At 40.5% G+C, this 22,887-nt stretch overlaps 2 protein-coding genes across 16 annotated transcripts in view; one reads left to right on the top strand and one right to left on the bottom strand.

Annotated features, from left to right (window-relative positions):
* Nucleotides 1-12,865, bottom strand: part of RAD51B (RAD51 paralog B) — an 850,300-nt gene extending 837,435 nt beyond the window's left edge. For 6 of the 8 annotated variants that reach the window (XR_012415889.1, XR_010587847.2, XR_006699893.3 and 3 more), the window contains exons 1-4: nucleotides 12,763-12,865; nucleotides 12,314-12,499; nucleotides 9,625-9,710; nucleotides 8,748-8,861 (exon numbers count right to left, since the gene is read on the bottom strand). Coding sequence is in view for 3 of the 8 variants with exons in the window: in XM_045397566.3 (XP_045253501.2) it covers nucleotides 8,748-8,861; nucleotides 9,625-9,708 (198 nt within the window). In the remaining 5 variants the exon portion in view is untranslated. The remainder of the gene's footprint in view (nucleotides 1-8,747; nucleotides 8,862-9,624; nucleotides 9,711-12,313; nucleotides 12,500-12,762) is intronic. The other 2 variants (XR_012415888.1, XM_073997601.1) reach the window with 1 other exon arrangement.
* Nucleotides 12,866-15,890: 3,025 nt separating this feature from the next.
* ZFYVE26 (zinc finger FYVE-type containing 26) overlaps nucleotides 15,891-22,887 on the top strand; it is a 67,321-nt gene continuing 60,324 nt past the window's right edge. For 7 of the 8 annotated variants that reach the window (XM_073997599.1, XM_073997598.1, XM_015453907.3 and 4 more), the window contains exons 1-3: nucleotides 15,891-15,947; nucleotides 16,431-16,707; nucleotides 18,404-18,482. Coding sequence is in view for 6 of the 8 variants with exons in the window: in XM_015453907.3 (XP_015309393.3) it covers nucleotides 16,514-16,707; nucleotides 18,404-18,482 (273 nt within the window). In the remaining 2 variants the exon portion in view is untranslated. Of the gene's footprint in view, nucleotides 15,948-16,246; nucleotides 16,338-16,430; nucleotides 16,708-18,403; nucleotides 18,483-22,887 lie in introns of all 8 variants that reach the window. The other variant, XM_045396604.2, reaches the window with a different exon arrangement.

The raw sequence follows: 22,887 nt of genomic DNA, 5'->3' as shown, positions 1-22,887 counted from the left end.
CCTAAATACCCTCACTCATAAGAGAGAGGCAGAGGGAATTCAATACACACAGGAAAAGGTTATGTGAAGAGAGAAGCAGCCACAAGCCAAGGAATGCTAATGGCCACCAAAAGCTGAAAGAGGCAAGGAACTGATAATCCCCTAGAACCTCTGGAGAGAACGCAGCTCTGCCTACACCTTAATTTTGAACCTCTGAACTCCAAAACTGTAAGAGGATAAATTTCTGTTGTCTGAAGCCACCCAGGGTATGATTTGTATTAGAACTGCCACAGGAAACTAATACAACAAATTATAATTTTAAAGACATACTCAGATTAGTTTGTGAAGAACAGCTTGAAACTGGGAGATCTGTCAGGAAGACATTACAATCATTCCAAAGAAAAATAATGGTAGCTAGAAGAAGGTAATAGTAGTGGAGATAAAAACTTTTGGTACTAGCAACTTTATTGAAAGCCAGGTACACAGTACGACAGTACCCCTTATCCACGGTTTCACTTCCCATGTTTCAGTTACCCATGGTCAACATTGATCTGAAAATATTAAATGGATAATTCCAGAAATAATTCATAAGTTTTAAATTGCACACAGCTCTGAGTAGCATGGTGAAATCTCACATGATCCCACTTGGATGTGAATCATCCCTCTGCCAAGTGTATACGCACTATAGACACTCCCTGCCTGTCAGTAGCCATCTCAGTTATCAGATCCAAAAAACGTAGTATATATATAGTTTGGTACTATCCAAATTTTCAAACATCCACTGAGGGTGTTGAAACATATTCCCTGTGAACAAGGGGAGAAACACTACTTATCTGAAGTTTTTCCGATATTATAAAATTCTGAAATTCTCCTTTTTTTTGTTCAAGACAGAGTCTCACTCTGTCACCCGGGCTGGAGTACAGTGATGCGATCTCAGCTCACTACAACCCCACTTCCTGGGTTCAAGCGATTCTCCTGCTTCAGCCTCCCAAGTAGCTGGGATTACAGGCGCCTGCCACCACATCCAGCTAATTTTTTTATTTTTAGCAGAGACTGGGTTTTGCCATGTTGACCAGACTGGCCTCAAACTCCCACCCTCAAGTGGCCTGCCCACCTCGGCTTCCCAAAGTGCTGGAATTACAGGTGTGAGCCACTGCACCTGGCCCAAAATTCTCCTTTATTATCCTTGGTGTTTGTCCACAAGAAATTATACAAAGAATTCTGGTGATTTTATGTGTTGGTTTTGATCATTCTGATGTATTTCGAGCTACAAAAGTTAATACTCTATAAGGAAAATTGTTTTTTAAATTACTTTTATTAATATTCCGGGATATTAAAATTTTACCTGATTTTTAAAAGATGTTCATTTTCTAATGTTCCTTTTATTATTTTAAAGGCTTTTGACAACCTCCGTTTGTTAATGGTCTGTTGTACATTTCAGTTTAGCTTTGCCTGCTCCAGGGCACTGTCCAGTCGCTATGCTAGGATATGGAGCAAATAACATCAGCTTCTCTTAGATACTGCTGTGATTCAGGAATCATGAACAGTAAGGAAAAGGCAAGGATAGGCAGGTAAAGAGCATTTGTTGCACATCAGTAGATGTGCTGTATTAAGTACTTCACGTACATTATTTCATTTACACACAGGTATAATTATCTCCATTTCACAAAGGGTAAAAAAACTGAGACTGAGAGATTCGCCAGATATTACCACAAGGGGACAAACAAGAACCATTGCTGCTTTTTTCCTAATTAAAGAACATAACTTACCTAAAGCAAATTTGGAAAGAAGAAAAAAGTTAAAGAAAACAGAAGTCAGTAAAAAATTCCACAATCCTAAGATAACCATTATTAACAATATATGCCAAATACCTTTATAACGTTCATTTTTATAAAATTAGCATGTATACTATATACAATTTCGTAGCCTGCTTTTTTCACTAAGCATTTATGTCCTGGGCATTTCTCCTGTTATTACAAATTCTTGGCTGGTCATGGTTGCTCATGCCTGTAATCCCAGCACTTTGGGAGGCTAAAGGAGGAGGATCACTTGAAGCCAGAATTTCAAGATCAGCCTGGGCATCATAGCAAGACCTCATCTCTATAAAAATAAATAAATAAAAATTTTTCAAAGATTTTAGTGCCTACATAATATTCCTTAACATAAATGTAATATAATTTATCTCCTTCCTTACTATTATTATTGTTTCCAATGTTTTGATATAAAAAATATTTCAGTAGGCATCCTTACATACACATTTTTGTCTATAATCTATCATCAGGCAATGTGGATGCATGTGAGGATACTTTCTCAAACATGCAAAGGCAGCCCAATCTGTCCAAATTAAAGTACTTCATTTGCAATTTTAAGTGTAATTTCTAGAATAATAGATTTGGTAAGTCAAAAAAATAATAATTGGCTGGGTGCGGTGGCTCACACCTGTAATCCCAGCACTTTGGGAGGCCAAGGTGGGTGGATCTCGGCCTGAGGTCCGGAGTTTGAGACCAGCCTGACCAACATGGAGAAACCCCATCTCTACTAAAAATACAAAAGAAAAAATTAGCTGGGCGTGGTAGCACATGCCTGTAATCCCAGTTACTTAGGAGGCTGAGGCAGAAGAATCGCTTGAACCCGGGAGGCGGAGGTTGCGGTGAGCCAAGATTGTGCCATTGCACTCCAGCCTGGGCAACAAGAGCAAAACTTCGTCTTAAAAAAAGAATAAAATTAACTAACAGAACAAAACTTCAGAGAAGTAGTATGTATATAAATGAGACAAAGACGAGTTTTGTGATATGACACTACCAGTTTTTCTTCTACTTTGGTGGCTGCTTCTTCTCAGACTCATTATCGTCTAATCTGACCCGTAACTGTTGGCATCACTCAGGTTTCAGGCTTAAGTACACTTATCGTCTTACTGTATGCACTTTATAGGAAATCACTCATCCATTCCGATAGCTTCAACTATCATATTTACACCAATGACTCCCACGTGCATGCCTCGCCTTCAAGGTCCAGGTCCATATATTTAACTGCCTACTTCCCGTCTTCACAATATGTTTTATAAGCATCTTAAATCAGACAAGTACCGGACGGTGCGGTGGTTCATGCCTGTAATCACGGCACTTTGGGAGGCTGAGGCAGGTGGATCACCTGAGGTCACGAGTTCGAGACCAGCCTGGCCACCACGCTGAAACTTTGTCTCTACTAAAAATATAAAAAATTAACCGGGCATGGTGTTGGGTGCCTATAATCCCAGCTACTGAGGAGGCTAAGGCAGGAGAATCGCTTGAACCTGGGAGCCTGAGCCGAGATCTTGCCATTGCACTCCAGCCTGGGCGACAAGAGCAAAACTTCATCTCAAAAAAAAAAAAAAAAAAAAAAAAAACTTACACAAGTACTAAATTGAATGTATGATCCGCCTCTCTCAAACCTGCTCTTCTTCCAGTACTCCTGATCTCAGGAAATGGTACCACTCAGTTTCTCAAAGCAAAAGTCAGGGAATCATCTCTGACACTTTTCTGTACGTCACTACCATCTCAGCCAAACAATTACCAAATCCCATTAATATTCTCTCCTAGGCTGAGCACAGTGGCTCACATCTGTAATCCCAGCATATTGGGAGGCTGAGGCAGGTGGATTGCTTGAGGCCAGCAGTTCGAGACCCGCCTGGCCAACAGCAAAACCCCATCTCTACTAAAAATACAAAAATTAGCCATGTGTGATGGTGCATGTCTGTAGTCCCAGCTACTGAGGAGGCTTAGGCACAAGAATTGCCGGAACCAGAAGGCAGAGGTTGGAGTGAGCCGAGATTGCACCACTGCACTCCAACCTGGACAACAGAGTGAGACTCTGTCTCAAAAACAAACAAAAAAAAATTATCCTTCCTAAATATCTCTCATATTAATCAACACTATAACCTCTGCATTAATAATACAAGTCACCATCACTTTTGGTCTGGAACACAGTAATAGGTACGTAACTAATCTTCATGAATATTTTCTTCCTCCTTTTCAATCACTTGTCCATATCCAAGACTGATCTTTTTAAAACACATATTACAGTATACCCTTCTTATGAGTTTCCATTGCTCTCAGAATGAAGTCCAAAATCCTTAACTTGGCGTGCAAAGCCCTAATAATCTGACTCCTGCTTACTTCTCTGGCTTCATCTCCTACCACTCTCTTCTTTGCTGTTATGTCCCACTCGTGCAAGCCCCATTCTCCTTCTCTTCCCAGGGCCTTTGCATCTGTTATAGCCAGTGTCCAATAACTCTTCCCTGCCCATCTCGCTTCCCAACTCCTTTGCCTATCTCTCACCTATTCATCTTCCATGTTTTAGCTAAAGTACTGCTTCCTTGGAAGGGCCCTCCTGACCCCCAAACTAAGTAGTGTCCCTTATTATAAAGTTTCAAAGCCCCTTATGCCTTTCCTTCATAGGATTTAGCACTATTATAATTAACTAATTATTTCTGAATTAATATTTTAATGTCTGGCTTCCCCCACTAGACTGTAAACTACAAAAGGGCTGGAACTGTATAAACTTGTTCACCATGACATCCCCAGTGCCTGACAAAGTACCTAATACATACTTGACATTCAGTAAATACAGGTCAAAAGAATAAATGATTGAATAAATGAGCAAAAAAATTTCCTGAAGAAATGAACTAAAACTAAGCCAATGGACGAATAACAGGCAAGCAGAGAGCCAAATTATGAATGAACTCCCATTGACAATTGCTACAAAGAAAATAAAATACCTAGCAATACAGCTAACAAGGGACATGAAGGACCTCTTCAAGGAGAACTACAAACCACTGCTCCAAGAAATCAGAGAGGACACAAACTAACAGAAAAACATTCCATGCTCATGGATCTCATGGATAGGAAGAATTAATATCATGAAAATGGCCATATTGCCCAAAGTAATTTATAGATTCAATGCTATTCCCATTAAACTACCATTGACATTCTTTGCAGAATTTTAAAAAACTATTTTAAAATTCACACAAAACCAAAAAGGAGCCTGTATAGCCAAGACAATCCGAAGCAAAAGGAATGAAGCTGCAGGCATCACGCTACCCAACTTCAAACTATACTACAAGGCTCTAGTAATCAAAACAGCTTGGTACTGATACAAAAACAGACACATAGACCAATGCAACAGAACAAAGAACTCAGAAATAAGACCACACACCTACAACCATCTGGTCTTCAACAAACCTGACAAAAACAAGCAATGGGGAAAGGATTCCCTATTTAACAAATGATGCTGGGAGAACCGGTTAGCCATATGCATGAAACTGAAACTGGACCCCTTCCTTACACTTTACACAAAAATTGACTCAAGATGGATTATAGACTTAAATGTAAAACCCAAAACTACAGAAAAAACCCAAAACCTAGAAGAAAATCTAAGCAATACCATTCAGAACATAGACACAAGTAAAGATTTCATGATGAAAATGCCAAAAGGAATTGGAACAAAAGCAAAATTGACAAATGGGATCTAATTAAACTAAAGAACTTCTGCATCGGCCGGGCGCGGTGGCTCAAGCCTGTAATCCCAGCACTTTGGGAGGCCGAGGCGGGCGGATCACAAGGTCAGGAGATCGAGACCACAGTGAAACCCCGTCTCTACTAAAAATACAAAAAATTAGCCGGGCGCGGTGGCGGGCGCCTGTAGTCCCAGCTACTCAGGAGGCTGAGGCAGGAGAATGGCGGGAACCCGGGAGGCGGAGCTTGCAGTGAGCCGAGATCGCGCCACTGCACTCCAGCCTGGGCAACAGCGTGAGACTCCGTCTCAAAAAAAAAAAAAAAAAAAGAACTTCTGCATCGCAAAAGAAACTACCATGGTAGAAAATGGGAGAAAATTTTTTCAATCTATCCATTCTACAAAGATCTAATATTCGAACTCTACAAGGAACTTAAACAAATTTACAAGAAAAAACAAAAATCCCATTAAAAAGTGCACTAAGGACATGAACAGATACTTCTCAAAAGAAGACATTCATGCGGCCAACAAACATATAAAAAAAAAAGCTCAACATCACTGATCATTAGAGAAATGCACAACAAAACCACAATGAGATACCATCTCACACCAATCAGAATGGCAATTACTTGTCAAGAAACAACAAATGCTGGCAAGCTTGCAGAGAAATAGGAATGCTTTTACACTGTTGGTGGGAGTGTAAATTAATTCAACCATCGTGGAAGACAGTGTGGCAATTCCTCAAAGACCTAGAGGCAGAAATACCATTTGACCCAGCAATGCCATTACTGGGTATATACACAAAGGAATATAAATCATTCTATTATAAATATACATGCACACATATGTTCATTGCAGCACTATTCACAATAGCAAAGACATGAAATCAACCCAAATGCCCATCAATGATAGACTGAATAAAGAAAATGTGATACACATACACAAAGGAATACTATGCAGCCATAAAAAGGAATGAGATTATGTCCTTTGCAGGGACATGGATGGAGCTGGAAGTCATCATTCTCAGCAAACTAATGCAGGAAAAGAAAAACAAACACTGTGTGTTCTCACTTATAAGCAGGAGTTGAACAATAAGAACACATGGACACATGGAAGGGAACAACACACACTGGGGCCTGTTGGAGGTTGTCGGGGAGAGGGAGAGCTTCAGGAAAAATAGCTAATGGATGCTGAACTTAATACCTAGGTGACAGGATGATTTGTACAGCAAACCACCATGGCACACGTTTACCTATGTAACAAACCTGCGCATCCTGCACATGTACCCCGGAACTTACAATAAAAGTTGGGGGAAAAAAAAAAACTAAGCCAATGTTTAAAGCAGTGCTGAAATATAAGGAATGCTACAAGAATGAACATAAACCACAGGAGAAAGATGGCTTCTTGAACTGTATTTGGAATTGTATTAAGATGGCAGCTGAAGGTAGTGATGGAAGTAGAAATTAAAGTTGAATTTTGGGACCATGCTCTCTTATTTAATTATTAACTGGAAATATGCCATGGATATTGATCAATTAGAATGACAGATGACAAATTAAAGATTTTCTGGTGCTTTACAACCTTCAAAATAGTAACAAGTTAATTTGAATCTAGTCACAGAATCATTGCACAGTATTTTAACTTCTGTTTTCTCCCATAAAACAAAGAAAGCTGTTCAAAGCAATGAAATCAATGATAAAGCTAAGACTAATGCCAATTTCTAACTCCAATTCTGATTCTCCTTCTGACTACCCTGCCTTTAAAATATTTTCCTCAGATCACAAGCTAAATCTGAACAAAAGAAAATATTTGTTGTTCAGCCGGGCACGGTGGCTGATGCCTGTAATCCCAGCACTTGGGAAGGCTAAGGCTGGAGGATCACTTGAGCTCATAAGTTCAAGAACAGTCTAGGCTATGTGGTAAAACCACATCTCTACAAAAAACACAAAACTTAGTCGGGCATGATGGTGTGCACCTGTAGTCCCAGCCACTCAGGAGGCTGAGGTGGGAGGATGGCTTGAGCCCAGAAGGTGGAGGTTGCAGTGAGCCAAGATCACACCACTAGACTCCAGCCAGAGCAATAGAGCCAGACCTCATCTCAAAAAAAAAAAGAAAAAGAAAAAACAAAAAGAAAGAAAGAAAGAAAGAAAGAAAGAAAGAAAGAAAGAAAGAAAGAAAGAAAAATATCTGTTGTTCAAATATCTGTTCATTGTTTTTAGAAGTTTCAAATGACAGTAACATTCCTTCCTTCTCCCCTTCTTCAGAGAATTGTACTTCATTGTTCAGTGTTCAGTAAATTTCAATATAAGGTAGTGAGGTAAGTAACTTACAGTCCACATAAATAAATACATTTGCAAAACACTGAACAGAATTTTAGGAAACTCTTACTGTGGGAAAATAAGATATTTCTATCATGTTTCAAATCTATAATTTGAAAAGCTAAGCTACAGTCATGACACAAAAAGTCTGAAAAAATGTACAATTTGATGAGGGCTTTTGTAAAAGACTTCAAATTTTCTTAAGAGTAAAGGATAAATTTTTAATTACCTCTTATTCAATCAATAAGCAAGTATAAGTACAATTATGTGTACTTTATGATCTAGAGCAAGTGATGATGGTAAAGGTCAGTATATCAAAGAAAGGGGCATTCTAAAATTAAGATTATAATTTAACTACGAGGCCCTCAAATACTACCTAATCAATCAGAGAAAGATGACCTTTGGAACTACAGCTATTGGCTACAGAAAAAAAGTAAAAACTTTCTGTTGCTCCCTAATTCCCTTATTTGGAAACTGTCTCCCATGAGTTTATAAACTACATAAATTTTTCACATATAGGCCAGGCACAGTGGCTCACGCCTGTAATCCCAGCACTTTGGGAGGCCGAGGTGAGCAGATCACTTGAGGTCAGAAGTTTGAGACCAGCCTGGCCAACAAGGTGAAAACCCATCTCTACTATTAGCTGGCATGGTAGTACCGTGCCTGTAATCTCAGCTACTCAGAAGGCTGTGGCAGGAGAATCACTTGAACCCAGAAAGCAGAGGCTGGAGAGAGCCGAGATTGTGCAACTGCACTCCAGCCTGGGCAACAGAGTGTCTCAAAAAAGAAAAAAATATTTGCTTCACATGTGTTTTCCTTAGAGAACTAACTTCTATGGTAGAAAACTTAATATTTTTGAGGTACTCATCTCTATTTCTGCATGTGCCTCATCCCTAAAAAAGCATGTTTAATGAGATGAGGAATCATTCATAATCAAATCATAATAAAATATAAATATACCGTTTGCATCTTTGGGGCACAGGCCCTGCTGACCATACATAGAAGTTCATGGACACCTCGATAACTCAGACCAGTCATCTTCATAAGCTCCAGTGGGGAAAGACATAAAAAGTCCTAAAGAAACATAAAGAGAGTATTTTAAACATATATGTGTAACAAAGATATTAGAGTTAAAAGGAAACCTTCAATTGATACTGCTTATATAGACAAAAGTATAATTTATTGCAGATCAAAGATTTATACATTCATTATAGTAAGATAAAACCTTAAATCTAGCCAGGCACAGTGGTGTGTGCCTGTAATCCCAGCTACCTGGGAGTTGAGGCTGGAGGATTGCTTAAGTCCAGGAGTTCAAGACCAGCTAGGGCAACAAGAGAACCTAGTCTCAAAAACAACAAAGAACAAAAACAACCAACCAAAACCTTTAAATCTTATTTACCCTGCTAAGGAGGATTTGCTTCACTACCTTGCTTAAAAATGCAAGATCTGCTCTATATATTTCGCATACTCCATCAATAAGAAAATGGTCTATTAATTTCTTTTGCTTTTAAGAGAAATTATGTATTTTGAATAGTATCTCCTCATTTCAGTCCTATTTCTCATGTAACTACAAATAAATAGCAAAGCTGTTACTTCACCTTATGCCATGACCACTCTCCCCTCAAAATGCAAAAATACTAAATTTGGGTAAATGAAATCGCAATTGGAAATGCACCCAAGGAAGCTTGATATTTACAATTAGCCTATGGAAAAGCACCATCATTTATCTTTTTTATTTTGTAAGCCTACATTTTCATATTTCAAGTTTAAGAAGTATTAAGGTATAAAGTTAACTTGTGCATAAAACTTCTCAATAAAAATTTTAAATAAAATTTACCTGACAGGTAAGGATCTGATGTCTACTCAGACGGTCACACAGCTCTTGTGATAAACCCACTCGTTTTAGTTTCTTGCTACCCATGCCTCCAGATCCAGCAAAGAAAAGAAGAACCATGAAAAAAAAATAGAATATAACATAAGTAATAGTGAATAGGCTATCCAAAACAAAATTAAAAATTCCTCAAGTTTCTCCATATGCAAAATGAAACATACTGTGTTAAAAATATTACTGATAAAGGAATGCTATAGAATCTTTTTAAATGTTTTAAATATGAGAGACAATTTTTTATCAAACAGGCACACAGAAAAACAAGGCAACCTCAAATATAATTTCACACAATTATTCGATATTTACTACATGAATATAGTACCACTTCACATTTGTAGAGCATCTTAAAATGTTCAATGCATGTATAAATTTTATTTGGATATGGCTAATTTTTGTATTTTTTGTAGAGACAAGGTCGCCACCATGCCCGCCCAATTTTTGTAGAGACAGGGTTTTGCCATGTTGTCCAAGCTGGTCTCGAACTCCTGGGCTCAAGTGATCCTCCCATGCTGACCTCCTAAAGTGCTGAGATTACAGGCATAAGCGAACGGGCCTGGCCCAAAATGTTCTATATTAACACTAGCTGCTTATATTCTCACATGCAGTTAAATTTCACTATTGTACCTTGCTAGGGGTAAATGAGGCTCATGAAAGATTTATCTTCAGAGAATTAAAAAAGAATTACTGTGAGTCTCTTAATTCATACAAAGGAGAAGCTGTATATCTCATTGAGATGGTAAATACACATTTTTCAGTTCTTTCCAGAGGAAAAGAATAAATCCAAGGAATAAAGCAATATAGTTATCAGAAAAGAAGTAACATTTTGGAATGAAAATATATGACTGAGAATGTACATGTACTGAGAATGTACATGTTTGTTTATTTCCAATACCATGGCCCAAATTTCTATTTAACACCTAAATTATCTAAATCAGATTGAATCAATCTCTATCTCTCTCTTTCTCTCTCACACACACACACACACACACACACACACAAAATACATACACACACACTTCTCACAAACACAAAATACATCCTCCTCATTTCTCTCTATGGGAATTTGTTAGCATTGACTTGTTTCCCCCAATAGAAAACCAAGTGATACCTGCTATAACATTGCCTAGTGTCTTTTCAGATCAGGTAGTTTCAGGTAATCACACCATTTAGACTGATCAATTCAATTTAAAAAAAAAAAAGGAAAGAAAGAAAAGAACTATGGGCCACACAAGGCGGCTCACGCCTATAATCCCAGCACTTTGGGAGGACAAGACAGGCAAATTGCTTGAGCCCAGGAGTTTGAGACCAGCCTGGGCGACATAGAGAGAACCTGTCTCTACAAAAAATACAAAAATTAGCTGGGCGTTGTGCCGCACAACTGTAGTAGTCCTAGCTACTCAGGAGGCTGAGATGAGAGGACCATCTGAGCCCAGGAGGTCGAGGCTGCTTTGATCACGCCACTGCACTCTAGCCTGGGGAACAGACTGAGACCCTACCAAAAACAAAAGACAAACAAACAAAAAGCTATAAATTCTAAACTACAGGGACTTTAACAACAACCAATTCTGCTATCTCTGCCTTAATAGGGCCACTCCCATCGCTTGCCTGGACTATTGCATATTGTTTCTGGCCACTCCATTCATTTGTTCCTTAATTGGCTCCTTCCACAGGCATTTAAATACACACCCTGCTGAGCTCTGGGGTACAAGAATAATTTAAGCATATCACCTCCCCTTTGAATAGTCATAGTTAAGAGATGAAAAGAGAGGTACACACAAATAACTACAGTCATGCAGTAAGTATCGCAATTGCTATTTAAAAGTGCTATGGGAGCAGACAGGAAGAAGCCCCAAATTCGCCTGCAAAAGTCATATCAGTGTCAAAATCCTGCCCTGAGTAGCTTCCTAAAAAGACACTATCCTTTAACACTTCCCATGGGATTGGTAGACCACCGGATATATTCCTAACTTCTTAGGATCACATAGAAAAACATCAAAAATTGGTCCCTCACTTCCTTCTCACTCATACATCACATTGCAAGGTTCAGTTCCTGTCCTTCCTGGCAGTTACTTCACCTCTCAGTGTCTTAATTTCCTTAAAACCGTTGTTTTACAGTCATATGAATTTACCACGGCATATGACTGTAGTGGAGCTTAAAGCACTCGGGGAGTGCCTGGCATATAGTACTTAAGGTCAGCAATCATCATAATGACTCTCACATGATCTGCCCTCCAGTCATATGGTATGTGTATTGGTAGGTCACGCAATTGTCATCCTGTCTCCCTGACTTCCCTCCACAAAACCTTCCCCAGGATCAAGTCTTTTCCTCTCCAAAGTTCTCATCAACTTCGTACATTATCTATTCGATAATCTTATCAAAGTATTATTATGGTTTGCGAGTTTCCTCCACCGGAGCACGTAAATTCCTGCGGTGTATGTGTGCGTGAACGCACGTATGTGTGTCGCACTTGAGGAGAGACGGTCAACCCTGGAGAATGAACCCTGTCCTCCTCATCACCAAGAAAAGAAAATTCTTCATGTTAGATGTTCAACGACAACTGTTGAGGAACAATATTAGCTAATATTTATTGAGTCCTTTTTATGTGCCACACTGTTCCAAAGGCTTCGGATATTTTACCTTACTTTACAGGATACCGAGGCACCGAGTTGAGAAACTTGGGCAAAGTTAAACAGCTGACAATTGGTGTGAAGTTCGCATTCGAATCCAGGGACCGGACTCCAGATTCCACGGTCTCCAACACCACCTGAAGTGGGACAGTCCCTCAACTTCCCCTAATGACAGGCTACCTGAAGCGGGAAGGGGCTGGGGAGGAAGATGGGCATCAACAGGCGGAAACATCACCCGGAATCCCCTAAAAAGAGCTTTTTCCAACAATGAGCAGCTTCCAAGCATTCCCCACCAAAAGAAGGCCCGAAGCCGCCCCCACCCCCGGAATTCACGGCGGGGTTCTTAGTGAAGATCCCGACAGTCTTAAGGGGGCGTGACCAGCACCCAAGAGAAAATCTCCGCTCCCCCAATATCGACACCCACGGGCCTAGGGAAGGAGCAGGAAATAATGAGCGAACCTCACTTCCCCACAACGGCACCCCACATGAAACTTTCCAGTACCGAGTCTGCAGCATCCAACTTTCAAGTTTCCCCACCCTTTATAGTTTCCCCGCGGAAAGCGCCGAAAAGCAACAACCGAAGTACTGATTGGGTCGTCATCCTGGCTATTGTATCCAATCAGAAGCCGGCAGAGGCCCAGGTTGGGTCCGCGGCTTGCTGGGAATTGTAGTTAATACTGTGATCAGCCTAACAGATCGAATCTGAAGCAGTTCCTCAAAATAGTGATTATCAAAATCTGTTGGCGGACCATCACCAAAGAGAATGTGAGGCAAGGGAACACCCTGTTTGGAAATTTTTCTTTTTTTTTCTTTGCCAGACGGGGTCTCGCTCTGTCGCCCAGGCTGGAGTGCAGTGGCCGGATCTCCGCTCACTGCAAGCTCCGCCTCCTGGGTTCGCGCCATTCTCCTGCCTCAACCTCCCAAGTAGCTGGGACTACAGGCGCCCGCCACCACGCCTGGCAAATTTTTTGTATTTTTACAAAATACAAAATACACACGGGGTTTCACCATATTAGCCAGGATGATCTCGATTTCCTGACCTCATGATCCGCCATTTGGGAGGCCGAGGCGGGAGGATCACTTGAGCCCAGAAGTTCGAGACCAGCTTGGGCAACATAGTGAGACACCCTCCCCCACCCCTCCACCTCTACAAAAAATACAAAAAACAGGCCGGGCGCGGTGGCTCATGCCTGTAATCCCAGCACTTTTGAAACCGCCAGTGGGTTCACCTTGCCGGCTGCCTAGACAGAGCCGATTTATCAGGACAGGGGAATTGCGATGGAGAAAGAGTAATTCGCGCAGAGCCAGCTGTGCGGAAGACTGGAGTTTTATTATTACTCAAATCAGTTGTCCCGAGCATTTGGGGATCGGAGTTTTTACCAATAGTTTGGCTGGTGGGGGCTTAGGAAGTGGGGAGTGCTGATTGGTCAGGTTGGAGATGGACTCGCAAGGGGTCGGAAGTGAGGTTTTCTTAATGTCTTCTGTTCCTGGGTAAGATGGCAAAATTGGATGGGCCAGATTACTGGTCTGAGTGGTGTCAGTTGATCCATCAAGTGCAGAGTCTGCAGAATATCTCAAGCACTGATCTCAGGGCTTACAATAGTGACGTCACCCCCAGGAGCAATTTGGGGAGGTTCAGACTCTTGGAGCCAGAGGCTGCATGACCCCTAAACTGTAATTTCTAAACTTGTAGCTAATGTACTAGTCCTGCAAAGGCAGACTGGTCCCCAGGCAAGAAGTGGGTCTTTTCGGAAAGGGCTGTTATCAGTTTTGTTTCAGAGTCAAACCATGAACTGAATTCCTTCCCAAAGTTAGTTCAGTCTACACCCCGGAATGAACAAGGACAGCTTAACGGTTAGAAGCAAGATAGAGTCGGTTAGGTCTGATTTATTTCACTGTCATAATTTCCTCAGTGATAATTTTGCAAAGGCAGTTTCACTTTGGGATGCCGAGGCGTGCAGATCACTTGAACTCAGAATTTCGAAACCAGCCTGGCCAACATGGCGAAACCCCGTCTCTACTAAACATACAAAAATTAGCTGGATGTGGTGGCAGGCACCTGTGATTCCAGCCACTTGGGAGGCTGAGGTGGGAGGAGCCAGACCTTGCCTCAAAAAAAAAAAAAAAAGAAGAAGAAACCTAATGGGCCAGAGAGGCATGTTAGTTTTCTCAAGAATCGAGGACAATCCACCAATCACAGAAGAGTTTTTGGAAGAAAACCTTCTGTTTGTCTTAATTTGCTCTTTTCACCACCCTTTGATGATTAAATAGTTTGGGAAATGGTGAATGAAATTACTAAACCTGAAACACACACACTGAGGAAAGCTGAGTCTGTGATTAAAGCACACCAAAGAAACCAAACAAAAGGCTTGGTGTAAGGCAGCTGTGGTGAGGAAACCTAGTAAGCTGTTACTTTAATAGTTGGTTTCAGGCCGGGGACGGTGGCTCACGCCTGTAATCCCAGCACTTTGGGAGGCCGAGGTGGTGGATAACCTGAGGTCAGAAGCTCGAGACCAGCCTGGCCAACATGGTGAAACCCCATCTGTATTAAAAACACAAATATTATCTGGGCGTGGTGGTGGGAGCCTATAATCCCAGCTTCCTCGGGAGGCTGAGGGCAGGAGAATCGCTTAAACCCGGGAGGCGGAGGTTGCAGTGAGCCGAGATGGCGCCACTGAACTCCAGCCTGGGCAACAGAGCGAGACTCCATCTCAAAAAAAAGGCTTGGTTTCAGATTATTATGTTTGCGAAAAAGCCTTTGTTCATTCTTTGCTCTCTGATCTCTTATGCATACTTCCATCTTATAATTTAGCCCACTGTATCCTAATTTTTGGCCTGCATCTCCCTTGAGAAGAGGGACCTCCATTTACTCAACTTAGAGAATAGGGACTAAGCCCGGTGTAGTGGCGCAGGCCTGTAGTTCCAGCTACTACAGGAAGGCTGAGGCTGAAGGATTACTTGATCTAGGAAGTTCGAGGTTGCAATGAGCCGAGATCACACCACCGCACTCCAGCGACAGAGAGAGACCCTGTCTCTAAAAAAATAAAATAAAGCCTAGCACACCGTTCAATTAACAGTTGTAGGGTAAATGCGCAAATAAATGAATGGAGTGAAGCAGAAGAACATGGAAATTCAGACCGCAGAGTTCCGGAACAAAAGAGCCCAGTAGATGGAATAATAATGGAGGAGAACCCAGTTCTCCTAGCTCCAGGTATCCCCGCGCCTGGCAAAACACCATCACTGGCTGGCGTTCACTAAATGTTGACTTCACATGTTAGGGAGATAAGAGAGTGGAAGAAAAAAAAAATCCAGGGTCACAGTTCTTCCTGCCACCTGCTCGGCCGAATGCAGAACTGAAAGTATTGAGCGCCGAAGCTGTCACAATTGAGGGAGATGGTCCGCAGCCAGGTAGCTGATTTCCTCTTTCCGAGCTTTCTAGCTTTCCCTACTCCCGGAGAGGTGGCGTCACGTGACTCAAACAAATATGGCACTTAATTATCATCTTCCCTGCCTTGAGCCAATAGGAGTGGGGCTTTCAGACTTTGTCACCACCCCCACCACCGCGGTTCGGATGGGTTCTGTCACCTGACTCGGCTCAAACATGGCTGCGCTGAGAGCTCTCTTGCTTTGGGCGCCGGGAGCAGGTGAGTGTAAGACACCCCTGAGAAGGAGGGGCCCCTCTCCACGACCCCCGCAGGGAGCGTCCCTGCAGCCCACCCCCGCACTGCTTTCCACTTATGACACAGATTTGTCTCCTGATCGTCAATCCTCTGCCTTAACAGAGGGCTCAAACTAGAGAGGTTCCTGCTGAATTTCTCATCTTTGAGGAGGCGACCACCTGGGGATTTGGAGTGACTGGACATAAAGTTCAGTAGGGAATACGGGCGTAGAGTTGTGGGTCTGCGCCCGGGGCACATATGACTATTAATATTATTAAATATAGGAATCTGCGTAAAGAGATGGCATCCGCCCCTTGGAGAAAGTGTTTTCAAAAAGTAACGTGGGAAATTAAACTTAAAACGATACTTAGGCAAGTAAGTCCCGCCTTTCCCAGCCGGACCAGTAGTTGCTGCTTTGTCTTAATACAGCGCCTTCTGTTTCTTCTCACTGGCGTGTGTTGTTTCTAGGAGGTACTCCGCGAATGAGAACATTGAGAATGTGTTCGGCATAACTCATTTCTTTGTATCTCCCTGCACTCCGTGCTGGGAAAATGAATCATCCATTTGGAAAAGAGGAAGCTGCTTCGCAGAAGCAGCTTTTTGGATTTTTCTGTGAATGCCTGCGGAGGGGAGAATGGGAGCTGGCACAGGCATGTGTACCTCAGCTACAGGAGGGACAAGGGGATATCCCAAAGAGGGTGGAAGACATACTTCAGGCATTGGTGGTGTGTCCAAATCTGCTGAGGTAAGAGATCTTTTTTCCTACCACACAGTCCCAGGGTGAGAGACACGTGGTTCAATATCTGGGCATTGGTCAATGTGCCCGCACTCAACTACCCTCTGAAGAATAAGCAGAGACACAGTGTATTTCATGTACTCTGAAATTTTACGTCTATAGTATACAGCCATTACTTAGTCAATATTGGCTTTAGATTATCATCTGCAACCGAATGTAAGCCTGGCCGCCAAAGTGTGCCTGAAACTGCCATTTCTTGTTTATCCTCGTTAATATAGATGGTGGAACTGCAATGGAAAGTATTTTATTTGCCTCCAAAAAAGCAAACCCTGCTCTCTTCTTGCTTATGAGATTGAAGATATTGTTGTCGCTTTACTTAAAACTTTTTATTTCGAAATAATTATAGTCTCACAAGAAGCTGCAGAAATAACAGAGTCCAGTGTATCCTTTTCCCCATTTCCCCCAATTGCGACATCTCATACAGCTGTAGTACAATATCAAAACCATGAAATTGGCATTGGTACATTACTGTTAATGACACTACGTACTTTATTTGGTTTTCAGCATTTTCTTAACCTGCCTTCATTTTTTCATTTGTAGTTTTCTGCAGTTTTATCCATATATAGATTCGTGTAATTTCACTGTAGTAAGGATCAGAACTGTTCCATCACCACAAAAGAACTCCCTCACTCCTTGGTGCTACCTCTTTGTATTTATACAACAACCCCTCCTTATTCCCTGGCAACCACAGTTCTCCATCCTAGATTTTCAGTGAAGTTCCTCCCGGTGATGCTAGTAACCTCTGGTGATACAGGATTCAAAAGTACTGTTTTAAGTCTTTCCTTGGGTTTTCCTTCCTTTGACTGTTATGCTATACTGTTTACATATTGTATTAGCACATATACAATGGAGAAACTTAAGTGATCCCTTCTTTTTCTTTTTCTCCTTTAATTTGAGATCTAGTCAGTTATCGTCTAAATTCCTAACTTCAGAGAAAGGCTTATGAATTCCTAAAGTCCTGTTTTTAGCATATAGTTAAAAATAAATTTGTATGAAATTCCTTTTTTAAGACTATCTGATTCACTTTCTGTATTAAAAAAATATGCTTTAGATAGTATTAACTATTATGGTTTTCTCTGTAATATTGTTTTGTTTTAAACTAAGATAGGGAGGTGGAGGTGAGATTAAGGCTTTTTATGAAAGCTGCTAGCTCTGTTCTGTTTCTAATTTTTTTGTTTGTTTTTTTGTTTTGGAGACAGAGTCTTGCTCTGTCGCCCAGGCTGTAGTGCAGTGGCACAATCTAGGCTCACTGTAACCTCCCCCTCCCGGGTTCAAGTGATTCTCCTGCCTCAACCTCCTGAGTAGGTGGGAGTACAGGCACCTGCCACCACACTTGGCTAATTTTTGCATTTTTAGTAGAGATGGGGTTTCATCATGTTGGCCAGGCTGGTCTTGAACTCATGACCACAGGTGATCCCCCACCTTAGCCTCCCAAAGTGCTGAGATTACTGGTGTGAGCCACCTTGCCCGGCCTGGTTCCAATGTTTTATTGAACTGTCATATACATTTAAAAATATCTCATTAGGGCAATGTCTTGCCTGTTCAGGTTTAAAACAGAATGAGCAATAAACTCTGTCTTGGATGACAAAAGATGAAAGATCAGTAGAAACTCTTTTTTACAAGTCTTTCTTTACACCTTTTTCAGATGTGGGCAGGACATCAACCCTCAAAGGTTAGCCTGGGTCTGGCTTCTTGTACTGGAGAAATGGTTGGCCCGGGAAAAGGTAAGTAGGTTTATATTAAATTTTCCCCCGAGGCCAGGACTGAGAAGAACTTGAAGGTAGTTGTGGGATTTCCCTTCTGTCTGTTACTTCCTTTATGTTTAAATTCATCATACTCATTCTCAGAGAATGGCTTAAATTTTTATTGCTGTCTCCTTACCTAAATTCATTCATTAATGCACTAACATACATTGGCATATAGTACAGTTTGTTAAATACCACTATGAGTCTTATGTCTAAAGAGAACTTTTGGAAACTCAGTGAAAGTAACAAAATAGCAAATAAAATATGAATCTGTAACATTTGGATCTATTCAACATTTAAGTAATAGAGAATGTGCTGAGCTGAAACTTGGTTTTTCTTCCAAAAATCCTATTTTAACTAGCCTAATTCCATGACATCTCATAGAATCAAATTCCATTAATTTGTAGTTTACTAATTCACATGAATTGATCAGAAAATTACCAAATATAAAAACAAGTAAGCAAATTAATATTGAAAAAACCTTGTAAGGAATTACTTTTTTTAAAGATAAACTTCCATTAAAAGCCCTTTTAGAAGTATGTGTTAATTATCAGAAATTGATATCTATAAAAGAATTTCTCTGAGACATTTTCATATTGAACCTCAGACTTTGAGATTTAAGTAAAGAACCTCTAACTTAGAAATGACTGGCCCAAGGACACACTGTAAAGTTATTTGATAGAACTGGTGCTGAAGCCAAGATCTTCTGACCTCAATCCTCTGCGTTTTCCACCTTAACACTACGTTTTTAGCCCAGAGGGACTTAAAACTAAGAAACCACAAATTCTACTTTTAAAATGTCTATCATTTTGCCAGTTTTTAAAATTTTTGCTCCTCTTGGTCACCAGAATTAATTTTGTCTTTAGTTACACGTTTGCGTGACATTTGTCGTTCTTCACATAGCTGTCAAAAAGTAACAGAAATTGCTAATCTGAATGTATCTCTTATCCAGGATTTAGCCAGCTGTTTAGGAAAGAAAAATGACAGAAAGACTAGTAGGAGGGAGAAGAAAGAAAAACAAGATTGAAAAATAATGAAACCCAGCATAATTAAGAGTTGGCTATGGTTTCAGATTTAAAAGAGAAAACTTGAGCTAAAATAGTAACACCATAGTTACAATAGTATCTTTAAAGAGAAAAAGAATTATTGTTACTGATTAAGGATGTCTCTAGTACAAACATGGAATATTAACTTTCACCTCGGTAGAGGCTATTTGCTTACTTTATGTGTGAATGGTTGCTTATTTTCTAGACAGTTGCTCAACTATGTCAGGAGATGGAGTCTACTTCCCGTTCTCATTTTTCCCAGGTTCACAGATAGATTATATGGTCTTCAAAGCTTCAATGACTTGCTTATTTAAACAGTTGTGGGACTATTTTAGTTCCTCATAGAATTTTAAAACTATATAAGGCCCATGGTGTCCAGTGAATTCTTGGGGTAGTTTTCCAAGTCCAGTCATTATCCTGAAGGTGCCTTCATCATCTAGGAATTTACTGGCTGCCTGTCCTTTCCCAGGCTCCCACTTTTTGCCAAAAGCTTCCCTTTTAATTATTAGGTGAAATACTAATTCTATTTTCCCTTTCCTCCATTCATTTTTGCCTTCTGCCTTTTAATCTTGCAGGGATTTATCTCTACATGTGTAAGCATTTATACAAAGATTTAGCTGCAGAAATGTTCACATCTATGCTACTTCTATTAGAGGAAAACTGGAAACAGCTTCCATGTCCACAGTATAGGACAGGTTAATAAATGGAAGTATATCTATATGTAAAATACTATACCACTATTCAAAAGTATTTGGCAAATGAGTTTTCACTAACATAGAGTGCTCATGGTCTGCTGTATAGGAAAAAAGGCAGTTTAGGAAAAAGTACATTTGGTATACATGCATAGAGATGTGCATAGCAGGCCAGGCGCGGTGGCTCACGCCTGTAATCCCAGCGCTTTGGGAGGCCGAGGCGGGCGGATCACAAGGTCAGGAGATCGAGACCACGGTGAAACCCCATCTCTACTAAAAATACAAAAAATTAGCCGGGCGCGGTTGTGGGCGCCTGTAGTCCCAGCTACTCGGGAGGCTGAGGCAGGAGAATGGCGTGAACCCGGGAGGCGGAGCTTGCAGTGAGCTGAGATCCGGCCACTGTACTCCAGCCTGGGCGACAGAGCAAGACTCCTTCTCAAAAAAAAAATAATAATAATAATAATTGCTCTCCTTCAGTGAGAATATATATAACATATATTTCATATGAAATATATATTTTATATATATTATTCATATATATGTTATATATTTTTCATATGTGTTACATATTTCATATATAATACATGTTATATATCATATTTCATATATGTTATATGTAAATTTCATGTCATATATATTTCATATGTAACTAAATATACAAATTAAATTTATAAAATTACAAAATTAAATATACAAATAAGCAAACTAACATATATGTTATATATATATTATATTGCACTCTAAAATATAACATATATTATATATATCTCTAAGATAAAACACTTTATCTTAGAGAAATAGCAGAAATAAGACTAACTGGACATATATATGTTCTATAGATATATAACATATTTTAGTTTACTTATTTGTATATTTAATTTTTCTACATTGAACATGCCTTCCTCTTACAGTAAGAAAATCTTGCTTAGAAATGCTGAGCAAATTCTTGCCTCTTTTAAGAAGATAAATGTTAGTCAGTTATGATCCTGAATATGTTTAAAGTAGTTTCAGCAGTAAAATAGGTATGAAATACTCAGTCTTTAGGATTCTAAATAAAATCTTAGCCAGACTATTAAGGGTCTGCTGTCCTAGACATCTTATCTATTCTTTTCTGTTAGTCTTTAGAAGCACTAATCCTCAGCTTCCCAGCATGAATTTTATCCACCAGCTTCCAATCACAGGCATTATATAAGCTTTCACATGGCCTTGATGCACATATTAGGGAAGTACATGGTTAGAAGAAATAAGATTTGGACCAAGAACATATTAGATCGTGTTAGCCTCTGATGTGATGAATGGTACATGAATGGAGATAGTTAGGTCTTGTACTCTAAACTCTCCTCACGCACGTACACACACACACCTGCAGGTGTACACACACACACACCCCTGCAGGTGTTCCTTGCCTTCCAATAAAACTCATCTTTGGGAAGCTTTAACCAGAAGCAAGATTGACAGATGTCTCATATTTAAGGTAGTGTTTCTCAGGATAAGTCTCAGACTCTTGTTATTTTTATTTGTGTCTGGAAAAGGGGAGACTCCAATTTGAGTGTTAGGGATCAGGTGAAGGTAAGTTATTGTGAAACGAGCAGGCGCAGGAAGAGTCAGAGCCTTTCTCTCTATACATTAGACCTCTCTGATGGCACGTCTCATTAACACTGGGATCACCTTTTCCTTTTCATTTGAAAAAACTGGGAAAAATGCTTCCTAATCATTTTACCTCTAGTAAAGATTATTTGTAAAAAATGTATAAATATGTGCCACAGTTTTGTTTGATTTGGAAATTAAATGTGTTAAGAATAAAATACAGCACACAGTACCTGCGAGGTACTGGCATATAGTGACTGGTCAATAAACATCGGATTTCTCCCCCTTTACTGTTCTTCTTTCACTGCTATGCAAAGGATAGTGAATGACAAAAACAGGGGTTTGGACCAAAAGAGGATCATGTGGGCCATACCCTCCCAGGCTTACCCACAACTGGGTGTTTTGAACACAGCAAGAGAGATCCTTGGGGAAAGACCTCAAGTGACAAAAAAGGGTGAATGAAATGAACAAACCTTGGAACTTAAGGCTGATCAGTGTAGGCTTTAAGTATGTTTTTAAGAGAGGTGTATGTCCAAGTTTAGCTATTTTTATTTATAAAGACTAGTATCTGTGCCGGGCATGGTGGCTCACACCTGTAATCCCAGCACTTTGGAAGGCCGAGGCAGGCAGATCACAAGGTCAGGAGATCAAGACCATCGTGGCTAACACGGTGAAACCCCATCTCTACTAAAAATATACAAAATTAGCCAGGTGTGTTGGCATGCGCCTGTGGTCCCAACTACTCCGGAGCCTGAGGCAGGCAAATTGCTTGAACCCAGGAGGCGGAGGTTGCAGTGAGCCAAGATCACACTCCAGCCTGGGTGACAGAGCAAGACTCTATCTAAAAAAAAAAAAAAAAAAAAAGAACAATATCTGAAAACATATCCAGGACTGTTGTGTTTAAAAATACTTTATCTTAGAGAGGCCAGGCATGGTGGCTTACATCTGTAATCCCAGCACTTTGGGAGGCCTAAGTGAGTGGATCACTTGAGGTCAGGAGTTCCAGACCAGCTTGGCCAACATGGTGACACCCTGTCTCTACTAAAAATATAAAAATTA

The sequence above is a fragment of the Macaca fascicularis genome, chromosome 7, assembly GCF_037993035.2.
Source record: "Macaca fascicularis isolate 582-1 chromosome 7, T2T-MFA8v1.1".
NCBI classification, from domain to species: domain Eukaryota; kingdom Metazoa; phylum Chordata; class Mammalia; order Primates; family Cercopithecidae; genus Macaca; species Macaca fascicularis.
Note: the sequence above shows the minus strand (reverse complement) of the source record. Positions and strands in the feature narration are given on the sequence as shown.